The sequence below is a fragment of the Hydra vulgaris genome, chromosome 01 (assembly GCF_038396675.1).
Source record: "Hydra vulgaris chromosome 01, alternate assembly HydraT2T_AEP".
Taxonomy (NCBI): domain Eukaryota; kingdom Metazoa; phylum Cnidaria; class Hydrozoa; order Anthoathecata; family Hydridae; genus Hydra; species Hydra vulgaris.
Genome location: NC_088920.1, coordinates 38,540,143 through 38,555,000, shown reverse-complemented (window position 1 = coordinate 38,555,000; position 14,858 = coordinate 38,540,143). Strand labels below are relative to the sequence as shown.

Below are 14,858 nucleotides of genomic sequence, written 5' to 3'. Positions count from 1 at the left end.
CACAGTACAAGGTACACAGTGAAATAACTTATTTTGAAGTTAATATATAGTTTAAACACTAAGAAAATAAAACCTCCGTTTAGGTGCAATAAAGATGATCGCAATTTCTTGAAATGAGCCACAATAAAATTACTCCGTTTTAATATTTTGACCTGTTTGCAAAAATTGAAGAAAATAGAGTTTTGAGAAAATGTTTAATCCATAAGAGTGAAGAAGCATAAGCATAAAATTTAAAATAGTGAAACTAAGTGTTAGGTAGGTGCAAACTCTTTGATTTTTTTGTATTGTAGCATGTTTAAATTGAATTAAGAGAATTTATTAGCAACCATTATTTAAAAAATCACCGGCTGCGATTTACCAATTAAACTAAATCATCATCTGTTGACATTGCATCATTTAGATGCAATGAGAAAAACAGCATGAAATTAGTTAACAGAGCTGGCTAACTGAGGAATTTTAACTAAAAAAATTATTGGAAAAGTTAATAAACGAAGCCTAAACAGATTGATTAGAATATCATTTAATTTTCTCCGTTTTATAACTGGCCGTTAAAAGTTTTTTTCTTAATGGACAATCAAATCCTCTGTTAGTTTAACAGAGAGATGTGAATATGGCTGCAGAGCAATAATAAATTAGTGGAAATTCACTTATCAATTTTTTTTTATTTCAAACAATGTTCATCAATAAAGACCATCAAAGACTCATAATGGTCATATTAATAAACTTCAATTTATACCAAAAACTAAATTACAGATATCAAGTCTTAAATGCTGTACTATTCCACACATTTGTAGAATATGTCACCACTATTGTCTTTAGAATTGTTTATTTCCGCTTTTTTAAATATATTTTTAAAGAAAATTTATTAAGAGGATAAATTATATAGTTTTTAAAGAGGATTATATAATTTCTATAGAAGATATTATTCTTTTGTAGGTACACTTATTTTTATAGTTTTTTAAGAGAAATATACTTTTGTGTCTGCATTTAGAAACCAATTCTGATTTTTATTTAATAAGCATTTTTGGTTTGCGTGTGATATTATTTCAACTTCTTTTTGTAGGCATAATATATATTTTAAATGTTTATCAAAAAAGGTGCTATGTATTTCTGTTGCTTCTTCTAAAAATGCACCAGATAAACAATATATTGGCTTAACAAAGAGTGAGCGAAAAAAATATTTTGCCTATCATAAGCATTCCTTAAAAAAAAAAAAGTGTTCAGAAAAAAACATAAAAATTGAAAATTAAAAAAATTGGTAATTTTATATTGAATGAGCATATCCTATCACATGCAAATCAAGAATGTTGATTAAATAAAAAATCAAATTAGAAATGTAAACATGAAAATAAGTTTCTCTTAAAAAACTATAAAAATAAGTGTACCTACAAAAGAATAATAAAAAAATCCTCTTTAAAAATATATTTAAAAAAGCAAAAACTAACATTAAAAATTATTTTTCACAAAAGTGTCAACATATTCCATGAATATGTGAAACTTGACAGTTTTTTTTTTAAACACCTTCGCTTCCAACAAGGCTGCAAGCAACCACTAATTAAAGTTGGAAGCTACTGGAAGAGAAAAGATGAAGATTGTAGAGCAAGATAACGATTGAAAGATGACTTAAAGGATTGCAAATTATAGGAAACAAGAAAGCAAGATGAAGGAAGCGAAATCCAAAGAGCTGATGTTTGATGAAAAAAACTAGACAAACAAGAGTTTTTGGAGCACTTAGGAACAGTGACAGAAAAAGGATGAGACTTAATTGAAAAACGAGTAACACGAGAATGAATTTTAGTAAATGGCACAAGAGATGCTAGCTCTTTAAAGCAGCACCCATTATAGCATTTGTAGAAAAGAGAAAGAGAAGCAACATGAGGACGATATGATAATAGTTGGAGGTTGGCTGGAAGAGCAGGTCAAACTATGTTTATAATGCGTTTTGGCACCTAGTCTAAAAGAGAAAGGGCATCATTAGAAGATCCGCCCCGGATATGGCAAAATACAGGGATTTGAGATATAGAGATAGAGAATAGAATCCAAAGTAAGGAAGTGTCAAGCTTGATAAAGAGATGCAACCTTAGTAGATGCTAATTTTGCAACAGATTTGATATATGGTTTCCAAGAAACCATATATCAAATCTGTTTTATCTGTATTAAAGTTCACCAGCCACTGTGAGCCCCATGTTGTAGCAGAAGTGATATCCTTTTCAAGCTCAAATGCCCTCTCCAAGCAATCAGATAGTGTTGGCTTCTTATTACGACAAGAATAAATAGTAGTATCATCAGCAAACAATGACACCTTAGATGTGAGAATATCTGAAAGATCATTAATGTAAATTAAAAAGAGTATAGGGCCAGAAGATAAAACCTCGAGGAATCCCTGAAGTTACAGAATAAGAAGAGTGCTGTCCATCAAGGACAACATTTATACTACAATTGAAAAGGAATGATTCAAATTTTAAAGATGTTGCTAGATACACCATATAAAGAAAACTTATGGAGAAGACCAGCATACCAAACTTTATCAAAATCTTTTGAAATGTCAAGAGCGGATTTTTGAAATGTCAAGAGCCTTAACCTCTGCACCTTTATCTAATGCACAATAAAACCAATCGGTTATTACTGTTAGCAAATCAGCTGTAGAACGAGAAGATCGAAATCCATATTGATGGTCAGAAAGTAAGTTATTAGATTCAAGATGAGAAATAAAATGTTTGTCAATTAAAGATTCAAAAACCTTGCTTATGATAGGAAGCAGACTAATGGGACGGTAGTTAGACGAATCAGACTGCTCTCCAGAATTTTTGAAGATAGGGATAACAGATGCCGCTTTCCAGCAGGCTGGAAAACAAGACTCTGATAAGCACTTGTTGAATAGTTTTGAGAGTATAGACGACAGCTCTGGAGAACACTTCTGCAAGACAATAACAGGTATGTAGAAGAGTCTAAGCAGGAAATCACTTTAGATACAGAAGCTGGAGTGATACGAATATCAAGCAATGGATCAACCTGTTTGTTGGCAATATCAGGTAGAACGCAACTAGTGGAGATCAAGAGATGATATTGATGAAAAATTTTTAGCAAACAATTCAGCTTTGTCTTTAAGTAAGGTGACAAAGTCTAAACCATACAAGAGAGGTGGAATTACAGATTTACCCTTATTATTAATACTATTAAAGATTTTCCAGAAGTCACGAGAGCCTAATTTTTGAGATGAGATACGAGATTTCATGACCTGAGAATAGCGGGCTTTGGCATTAGATAAAACCTTTTTACAATGGTTTCTAGCAGTAATAAACAGACATCTGTTTTCTGAAGAATTGTTTTGTTGATAGATATGGAAGTAACGGTTTCGATTGGCAATCGCAGCAGCACAATGTGAGGAAAACCATGGAGGAGAGTGAGGCTTGACCTGGAATCGTCGAGAGGGAACAAAAAATTCCGTGCCAGCCTGAATTCATGAAGTTATGTAAGAAGCACATTTGTCGTCAGGAAGACAAAAGATTTCTACCCAAGGGCCATCACGAAGAAAAGCACGGAAAGAATCCCAGTCAGCTTTAAGGTAGTTGTAAGAGGTACGATAATAGGGGGATTCAGGTGATGAAGAAGAAAGAGATATTAGTTTTAGAGAGATCAAACTGTGATTGGAAGCACCTTAGGGTGAATGTTGAGAAACTGTGCACTGACTAGGATCAGAAACAAGACGCAATTCCAGTAGAGAAGGTAAATGATTCGGGTTGTCTGGAAAGCGAGTTGGAAAGTTGACACTTGAGTTAGGGATTGAGAAAGGCAAAAGTTGTGGGCTTTAATACCTGCAGAATCACTGACACTAGAGCCAAGCCATTCAGTGTGATGAGCATTAAAGTCAGCAACAACAACAATATAGGCTGATGGATAAAAAGAGAGGGCTTGGTCAATATGATCAGAAATAACATCAAAAAGAGTGCAGTCTTGAGATAAAGGAGAGCGATATAGAACAAGGAGAAAGGCAATAGAGTAAAGTGATGCTAAATGAAAGCACATGAAAGAATAGTCTGTGGATTCAAATCTAGTTTCACGAAAAATGGGTGAATTCTTATGAATGTAAATGCTCAGGCCAAGCATGTGACTATTGGAGTCTTTATGAATTAAAGGAAGATAACCTTCAATACTAAGATCACAAGATGAGACAGCTGAACTCAAATTAGTTTCACAAAGAGAAAGTAGGTCTGGTGAACTTTGCAAGAGATAAGACTCAACAGAAGAAAAGTTACTTCGAAGACCATGAATATTAGTGAATGATAGGTTTAGAGAACTTGGTGATGACGATGGGTTTTTGTGTTTTATAGTTTTTGCTACTTTATTCATTTTTAAATTTGTTGAAGAACTTGACTCAAAGCATAGACAGCACTCAGTATACTGTTTAATACCCCAAGCAATTGTCTCATCACTATTAATAAACCCTAAGCCGTAACAAAGGGCTCCAAATGTGACCTTGGCAATGCACACCAAAAGTACAAACAGGGACACAATCCATGCGCAACATGGCACTGCTTATACTTTGATATTTTTCAGCTGTTGATGGAATTAACCCCTCTGAGAGCTACCACAGAGTTAGGGAAACCTGAGTACCAGCCGGCCTTAGAACTATAAAACTGAGTTTTAGAGCTGTACCCTCATTAGGAGATAATAGAATGGGTTGCCTAGTCATAAAAACAGAGACACGAGCAAAACTCATGCATTGAGTCAAGAAGATCCAGCATTAAACATCCTGAACTGAAAACAATGTATTAAAAATACATCTGCGCCAACCTAATAGATGAAGGTATGCGAGGCTGGTCAACAGATAGAATCTGTTCACCGCTTAAGTCTTTGCCTGGCAGGCCTTCTGCAAGACAGTAGCCTGATGCATTTAGCATCTGCCCACGATGAGTTATTTTATCGAGACACCATCTTTAGCCTTCACTTAACCAAGAGCTCCAAGGTAGGGGGTGTTTTAAGTCGGAGTTGGCATCTCCTAGCCTTTGCCTTAAAAGGCAGCAGGACATGAAGCAGATTGTACTGGGTTACATGTTACCAGTAGCAGTTAAGTAGTTGTTAAGTCCTTTATGATTTCCTGTAATTCAAATTTTGGTATATATTGAAGTTTAACATATATATATATATATATATATATATATATATATATATATATATATATATATATATATATATATGTATATATATATATATCTCTCTCTCTTTCTATATATATACATATATATATATATATATACATATATATATATATATATATATATATATATATATATATATATATATATATATATATATGTATTATATATGTATATATATATATATATATATATATATATATATATATATATATATATATATATATATATATATATATATATATATGAATTTACATAATATACATATAATATAATATACACAATATACATATATATATATATATATATATATATATATATATATATATATATATATATATATATATGTATTATATATGTATATATATATATATATATATATATATATATATATATATATATATATATATATATATATATATGAATTTCTATATATATATATATATATATATATATATATATATATATATATATATATATATATATATATATATATATATATATATATATATATCTATCTATATCTATATATATATAATTGATTTTTTGACAAGATTAAATAAAAATAACTACATGATTTTTACTACTAAAAGTTTCATGCGTTTAGCAATCATCAGATAAAAAATACATTGTTTTTTTCTTTAAAAAATATACTCAATAAACATTGTGGCGTTCAAAAACAATTATAAAACTATAACTACTTGCGAGCGTGGTTTGGTTTTTTAATCTTTGGGCTCGTGGTTGTCAAGCAAGAACTTGTTTTTGTGACAGCACTTTGAAATAATTTCTGTTTTTTCATTTAATAATTTTTGCGTACCTTTGTATGATATTATGCAAAGTTTTTCATGATGGCAAAGCAAGCATTTTTTGGTTACATTGCTAAGGCTGGGACTTGTTTAATTATTGATCAAGTTAATTTTGGTGTTATTCTTAAGTTTTTTTTTATCTGCCATATATACTTTGAAAGAGTGGTTGAATTTTTCATCTTTTTATTTGTGAATGAGTGTTTGTGGTTAGCCCATCTTTTCTTCCATTCACCTTCTGCTAGGTCAATATATACTTTTTCTGGGGTGTTAGGGGGGGATACTATACATTTATAAATAACATTAGAGGCTCTATTTTCCTATGATAGGGCAGTTTTCTTTCTTTATGCAATTGCAGGGTGGGTATTCTTTTGGTCTTTCTGAACTAATTTTGTTGTTGTGGCTTTTTATTATACTTTCGATATTTTTGGTGCAGCTGTAACTCAATTTGATGGTGTTTTGATTGAATAGTTTACTTAGGGGGTGGGATGTTGGAAAGTGTTTGTCGATTAAGTTTAGGAAGATATGTCTGACATTGGTAGAAACGCTTTTATTGAAAGCGGGGTTAAACTATATTATATTTCTTTTTCTTGTCTTTTTTCCTCTTTTTTGGGGGTTATACTTTAAATAAAAATTAGTGAAGCCATTTCTTCTTAATTCATCTTCGTATTCTGGTGTAGATAAATTAAATGTTTTTTCATTCGAGGAATTTTGTGATAATCTGTTATTGATAGAGATGGGGATTTGCTTTATTATTTACGGAGGGTGGTTGGAATCAGAGTGGATGTAACTTAGATATTCATTTGGTTTTTTGAAAGGTTGGTAGGAGCTTTTTTCTAAGTTAAAGGATACATCTAAGAAGTTGACTGCAGGTAGGTTTGTTTGGATCTCAATTTTAAAACCAATCGTTTTTATAACTCTAATTATGTTTTTTCGTATTCTATCAATTTGTGATCCAGTTTTTTTACTGTGTCCAAATTTTTTAATGTGTTACTGTACCAAAAAAAAACACTGTGCTTATTAATTTAAGAAATATGTTGTACCTATCTTTCACTAATTATGATAGATAACTTAACACTTTGGCTATTGTAAAGTAATTTTTTGTTGATCTTTGAACTTTTTTCCAGTCATTTGAGAAACTTTATGATTTTTACCTCATTTTGGTATCAAATGATGTTTTTTTTTTAAACTTCTGTTACTGGAGCCTTGGATCAAACAAATCCAAATCCAAAATTGTTTCCTTAAAAGATTGGGTAAAGGAATTTCAAATTTTTTTTTTTCGTTTTCTTGTAAACTAAATCAAAATGTATCAATGTGATTCAAAAATATATATACAAATTTTTCTGTGGATATTTTAGGTGCTCCAAGAAGACCTAATGGTTGCACCACAGAATGCTTTATGCTTGCTTAATGTTGGAAAAAAGGCTAGAGTAGGCAATAAACCACAAATCAGTGAAGGATCCAGCATTTTTTGGTGTTTAAGACAGCTAACAGACATGGCGCAAACTCCAAACATTTGTATGTTTATACTTATGTCAAATAATGATGCTTTGCAAAATATTGCAATAATGGAGGCTGGGAACAAAAAAAGCCCTAAAATTTCATCCCCTCTGCCCCAAATGTGAGAGCAGCAAGTTGTAAAGCAATTTTTTTGTTATTCTTAACTAAGTTTATATTCATCGATAATTTTCAAGTTTTACAGTATTATCTCTCAACGTTTATAAATTATGATCATATAAAGTTTAGTTATGACCATATAAAGTTTGTAACTCCCTCAATTTGAGGGAGTTACAAACTTTGTATGGTCATAATTTTTGAACGCTTAGAGATTGTAAAACAATACTTAAAAATTGAATATAAATTTAGTTAAGAATAGCAAAAAAGTTTTGCTGAAATTCAATTTTATTTAATTTCATCAACTTGTTGCTCTCATGTTTAGGGAAGGAGGGATAAAATTTTAGGGTTTTTTTGTTCCAAGCCTCCAATCATTGCAACTCTTAAAAAAGCATCATTATTTGACATAAGTATAAACATACAAATGTTTGGATTTTGCTCCATGTTAGCTCAAACACCAAAAAATGCTGGATCCATCACTGCCACAGGTCTCTTGTTTCTGAAGCAAATTTACTAACGCTGCAAATGTACAATAAATATTTATATGCATATAAATTTTCAGCAAATTTTCAGACAAATATCTTAAGAAAATATGTAAAAAAATAATTTTTAAAATTACTTTTAAGGTTCAGAGTTTGCAGTTAGGTATCAGATCGAAATTCAAATTATTAGAACCATTCAATAACGAGAAAGCGAGGAAGCAGTCGCTGTAGCTAGCTCCTTGAATCCACTTTTCTTCTTTTTTGAATGGTTTTTTACAAGAACTCTTTATTTGAAGTAGCTTCTGAAGCTTCTCCAAGCTCATCACACACTCTATATTATCTTGAATATGTTTTACTGTAAGCACAGCAAAATTTAATTTTTTATTACAAAATATTTTTTTTAAAACAAGAAATACGTTTCTTGTTTTAAGAAATACGTTTCTTTGTTCTAACCTGCCATTTATTTTCAAAAACAAGAAATTTAATTCTTGTTTTGAGAAATAAATTTCTTAAACTATGTTCAATAGATTTACGATTTTGCTATGAGTTTTGATGAGTTGTTAGCAACTTTGAAAGATTTTAAAAGCTATGTAATTCATTGTATCCAAAAAGTCTGAGGGAGTCTCATCCGTCAGCATTTTTTCAAACTATGACCTAGAATATCAAAAATTAACTAGTAGTCTGGTGAAATATAGAACACAAGACCTGGTCTTTCTCCCAAGCCTGGTCTTTATCAACAAAAACTGCTTTCAAAAGGATTTCAGCTTTGATTCTATCCGTTTTTACATCTTTTAAGACCTCCCTTTGTTTTTGAATACAGAACTTTTTACCATTTTTATATTGCTATCTCGGTCAAAAGATGCTAATGTCAACACCAAACACCTCTATGGTTTTACCATGATTTGTATTTCACCTTTGCAGCAGGCTCAATATACATCTGCCAATAGTCTTATTGATCTTAAAAGTGTAAATCAAAAATAATGCAATGTAGATAAAATAAGGTTTAAAATGACACTGCTAAAAATTTATTACATTTAATTTTGACAAGATGAAATAAAAGTGCTATTTCTATTGATTTCATTTTTATCATTTTTCTACTGATTATAAGAAAAAAAAATTGGTTAGAGTTACTTTCTTTGTATTTTACATCTGATTTTAAATCATTTTTCTAAACAATGTTTTTTAGCAATTTGCTACTATGATATAAATTATTCTTAAATAATAAGGCTAAAATATCAAAACTTATGAAATTAAGTTTTACTTTAAAAATTGCAGAATCAGAAAAGTTGCAGGTCAAAAACCGTGATACTCTGGAGAGAGAAATGTACTCAGTCATTCTATTGAATTAGAAACTTATACATTTTGTTTTTGCAAAAAGGGAAGTCAGCCAGGAAACTTAGCTAATCTTGCACAAACCCCTTTTAATTAGCCAGGGCTTGAAGTGAGTGAACTGTATGAGATTAAAAGCATCTAACAAAGTTCTAATTGCTGTGTATTGGCCCTCAACACTTTTGTGTTTAAAAACCACGTTTTTTTTAATTTCACCAAAATAACTGTATATATATATTTATATATACAGTAATTTTGATGAAATTAAAATATATATACATATATATATATATATACATATATATATATATATATATATATATATATATATATATATATATATATATATATGTATATATATATATACATATATATATATACATATGTATATATATATACATATATATATATATATATATATATATATATATATATATATATATATATATATATATATATATATATATATATAAATATATATACATATATATATATATATATATATATATATATATATATATATATATATATATATATATATATATATATATATATCTTTAAAATACCACCAGTCAACAAAAATAATAGTAATAAAAATGCACACATCCAGTATAGGTAAAATACCTTCCATTATTTGTAATGACGTTATTATACAGTTAATGATTTGTAAATTTCTATTTGCGCAGATTTTTTGAAAATGCCCTTAAAAACTCAAAAAATGTAAAAATGTTAAACTTTAAAAGAATGGCATGATTATGAATAGTTATCCAAAATAAAAAATAAAAAAATTTCATTTGGAAAACAATACCTTGGGAATATTTGACACTCCGCGTATTAAAACTTGTTCACGAGAGTTAAAATGAAATGGGCTAATACACACACACACACACACACACACACACACACACACACACACACACACACACACACACACACACACACACACACACACACACATGCATATTTTTTGAAAAAAGTTCACCCCGCCATTGAAAAATCGATTTTTACATAAGTACTACTATGTATTCAAATGTATTTAGAATGTCATAGTTATGTAATACAATAAATTTTCAATCTATCAATGACTCAGACTGTTAACCTTGCTTGTTACATAAAAGGAATAGAAGGTGAAATTTGTCTTTATTTTTGCACGACGAATACATTTCCTTCATTACTTTTATTGTGCGCTCTGCGCATTGATTACCTCTGGGGATCTGTAGTAATGGCTCTTGCTTCCAGTGATTTTTCAAAGTGCTTCAAGCCTTTTTGTATGGACTCAGTACTTCAGCCAAGTTATTAAAGTTGTTTTCATTGTACAGTTGGTCTGTAAATCAATGGTCTGCCCAGCCATACGATATAAATCGACTCTCTGCAGAACTGTCCTTGTTGAAGGAATTAAAATGAAAACCAGGATCGCTAGTATAGCTCTGGAATTCATTTTTAAGAACGACCACTTGATAATTAATTCCGTTGATGTGCTTGCCATCAAAGTGTAAGGATCAAATTTCCATATGCAACTTTTCAATTATTTCTTTTCTCAGCTTGATTGCCTCTTTGATTGTTTTTGACTTGTAAATAGCTGATTGCCATGGAATTGGGATGTCTTCACGAGCAAATAGCTTGCATATGTTAGCAGATTTGTTTGTTGATACTCTTGTGTAGGTCACCAAGTTGACTGCTTTTATGATGATTTCTGCTTGGCATAGGAGTAGTCTCATCTTCTTCTTCATTGTTTTCATATTCACTATCGTCAGCCTCAGAGTCAGAATCACTAAAACCAGGATAGTAAGACGATGAGTTATATGACCTATTAGAAAGTTTTTGTCTTTTAGGGGGATGGATCGTTTCTTTACTGGCCACTTTCCACTTGGAGATGGTACAATCACTTGTCCTCGGAAGATAACCATGTTCCATCCACTTTAGTAATATCAAAAATTTCATCAAGGGATTTGTAGCTTCCCTGCTTGACACATTTATCATAACATTTCAGTATTTTATGAAGCTTTGCTTGTATAACTTGATCAGATACACGAGGAAAATTCAGTTTATTCTTCCACAATTTGGTGACTTCTTTGGAAATTTCTGCTATTCGCTCCTTTCTTCCTTTGATTTTTAGTTTAAGGAAATGGTAGCATATGATAATTTGCTTTTGGAGAGGCATTCTGTACTTTTCTTTCAGTGATCATTCTTCCAAAGGGACCATTCTTTATCTTTTATGAGAGTCTTCAAATTTTACCAGATTATAGGTCCAGACATCCTTGTTCTTCTGAATGCTATATCGCTAGGCTTGTATGTTGCCATGTGTTGCTTCTGTAATAACTATAAAATTAGATATTCTAGAATATTCTAAATTGTTCCAGAATGTTCTAAAGTCGTCTAAAATATTCTCGAACATTTCAAAATGTTCTAAAGTTCTAAACACTTCTAATCTATGCAAGTTTTGAAATGATTTTCAGCAAAGCCACACATATTAGTAGTAGCAGTAACAAAATTAAATAAATGATGATTCATAATTTTAATTGCGGGTTGAACATATTTTCAATGTTTTCTAACAAAAGTTTCTTGATTTATGACGAAGGAAATTTTTTTTTTTAAAAGTCAAAAAGTCATAACCCTAGTATATATATACATATATATGCATATTTATATATATATATATATATATATATATATATATATATATATATATATATATATATATATATACACAGTCTCTCAAAAAATTATCCGATCAAACAAATTTTTTCCCAAAAACAAATGTTTACGCTCTAAATTATACTATAAACAATGAATAGCAATACTTACCTTGTCATTTTAATTCTATTGGGAATAGTATGTTATTTAGCGTTCATATATTTTGATTTATGCTTCAGTTGGTTTATTAATTGTCCTAAAAGAAACTTAGTATTGAATAGGCTTGTAAAAAAATTATCCGACCAAGCGATATTTAGGTAAAGTTAATTAATTTTATGTGAAATTTGTTGAAATATTTTAGCAAATTTTTATACAATTAATGAAATTGCATAACAAAAAACTTTTTTTGTAGTAAAAAAAAAGTTTTGTATAAAAAAAAGGTTTCATGTTTTTTTAAGTAAAATGGTTGGAGGTAAACGTCACTGGACTGTTTCTCAGAGAAATTTAGCTGTTGATCTAGTCAATCAGGGTAAAATCTATCGTCAGGTGCAGCAAGAGACTGGAATTCCTCATAATACAGTATCCGACATAATGAAGAAGTATAATTTGATCGGAACAACAGCCACAAAAGAAGGGCAGGGTCGCAAAAAAAAAAAAAAAGACTTCTAAGAGTTTTGATAGAAACTTAATTATACAAGTCAAGAAAAATTGCTTCATTTCTGCTTGAAAACTGGCTGAGCAAGCTGAAGAGAATTATGGAATCAAATTATCCCATCAGACAATCAGAAATCGTATACAAGACCAGGGATTTCAAGGACAATTTGTATGTAATAAACCATATTTGAGTAAGAAACACATAATAAGAAGATTGGAGTTTGCTAAGAAGTTCAAAAAAATGCCGTTAAGTTTCTGGAAAAAGATCCTGTGGAGCGACGAATCAAAATTCAACCTAAAGTCATCCGATGGAGCCCAAAAAGTTTGGAGAAAAGTCGGAGAAGCCTACAAATTAAGTTGCTTGAGAGGAACTGTCAAGTATGGTGGCGGTAACATGATGGTAAGGGGTTCAATGGCTTGGAAGGGTGTCGGAAAACTCCAATTTATTGATACTATAATGGATCAGGTGCAATACAGAAACATATTAAAGCAAAATTTGTCCTCTGCTCGAAAACTTCAGCTAGGATCTGATTTTACATTTCAGCAAAATAACGATTCCAAGAATAGTGCCACTAAAACCAAGGAGTGGTTTGTTGAAAATAATGTTGAGGTCTTGGAATGGTCCGTGCAATCACCGAACCTTAATCTCTTTGAACATTTGTGGGAAATTTAAGACCAAAAAATTGGAGATCGATCATTTTCCAAAAAAGATAACCTTAAAGTGGCAATTGAAGAAGCCTGGAAAAAGATTCAACCAGAAGAAACAAAATCTTTAGTCGAATCAATGCCTAGACGTCTAGAAGCTGTAATCCAAGCAAAGGGAGGCCCAACAAAATATTAAAATAATTGTTTTGTTATATAATAATTTATTATGAAATAAAAAATTTGTTGGTCGAATACTTTTTTGACAATAAAAAAACGACCTAAGTTCCTTTATTTTAAGACTGAAAACTTTATGATTCATATTTTACATTAAAATAAATAAAATCTATTTAAAAACATGTTCTTTTATTTTTATTAATCTTGAGTTTACAAAAAAAGTCAAATTTACAAAAATACTTTTTTTAGGAAAAATATTTTTAAAAATGTTTGGTCGGATAATTTTTAGAGACACTGTATACATATATTTACATATATATATATATATATATATATATATATATATATATATATATATATATATATATATATATATATATATATATATATATATATATATAAAAATATATATATATATATATATATATAAATACATACATACATATATATACATATATATATATACATACATACATATATATACATATATATATATATATATACATATATATATATACAACACTCGGAATTAGGAAAAATAAGGTCAGCAATAATTTGCAGACCTCAATCTTTTAGAGGTTGGCATCAGGTTGGCAAAAATTATTTTATACAAAGGTCTTACCATAAAACATATAAACAAAGTCGGCTATTTTTTGCCAACCTCAAACACTTTCAGGTCGGCAGTTAGGTCGGCATTGCTGAATGCCGACCCTAATTTCGAGGGTTGTATATATATGTACATTTATAAAATACATGTAGCAACATTTGAACTTACAAACATATAGTACTGTTATTTGACTTGTTAAGTGCACAACTACCTCCATTCTTACAATTATTCTTCTGTTCACATGCTACAAAATCTGAAACATTAAATCAAATATTTATTTAGAAAAACTTCTAATAAATTATTCTATAAACTGATACAGTTTTTAATAAAAGCCTAACTTTAAAATAACCATACCATAAGCCTTATAAAAAGTTGATGTAAATATATTCTGTGAAGAACTAGTGGGAAAAACTGAAACTGTATTAATAGAGGAACTCAAAGGGGTGGCAGAAGTGTAACTTGATGTAAACATTTTACTAGAATCAGTTGTAGATGAATGTAAAACAGCAGAGGAGCTTGAAAAAACGGTAGTAAAACTTGTTTCAGGAACTGAAGAACTTATGCTAATACCAGAAGTGTTTGAAAGATTTTCAGTACTGGAACTTTTTACAAAATAACTACTTGTAGTTGTACTTGTACTTGTAGTAAAATTATCCAATGAAGAACTTGAATAGTTTCTTTGAACAGAACTTGAGGAGGAAGAAGCTAAGAAATAAAAAACTTTTATATACAAGCATATATATATATATATATATATATA

General features: G+C 29.8%; 1 protein-coding gene across 1 annotated transcript in view; it reads right to left on the bottom strand.

Moving 5' to 3' along the window:
- LOC124810220 (uncharacterized) overlaps positions 1 to 14,858 on the bottom strand; it is a 43,658-nt gene that overhangs the window by 26,275 nt on the left and 2,525 nt on the right. Inside the window, exons 2-3 of the mRNA XM_065788111.1 lie at positions 14,453 to 14,803; positions 14,267 to 14,351 (exon numbers count right to left, since the gene is read on the bottom strand). Of these exons, the coding sequence (XP_065644183.1) occupies positions 14,267 to 14,351; positions 14,453 to 14,803 (436 nt within the window). The remainder of the gene's footprint in view (positions 1 to 14,266; positions 14,352 to 14,452; positions 14,804 to 14,858) is intronic.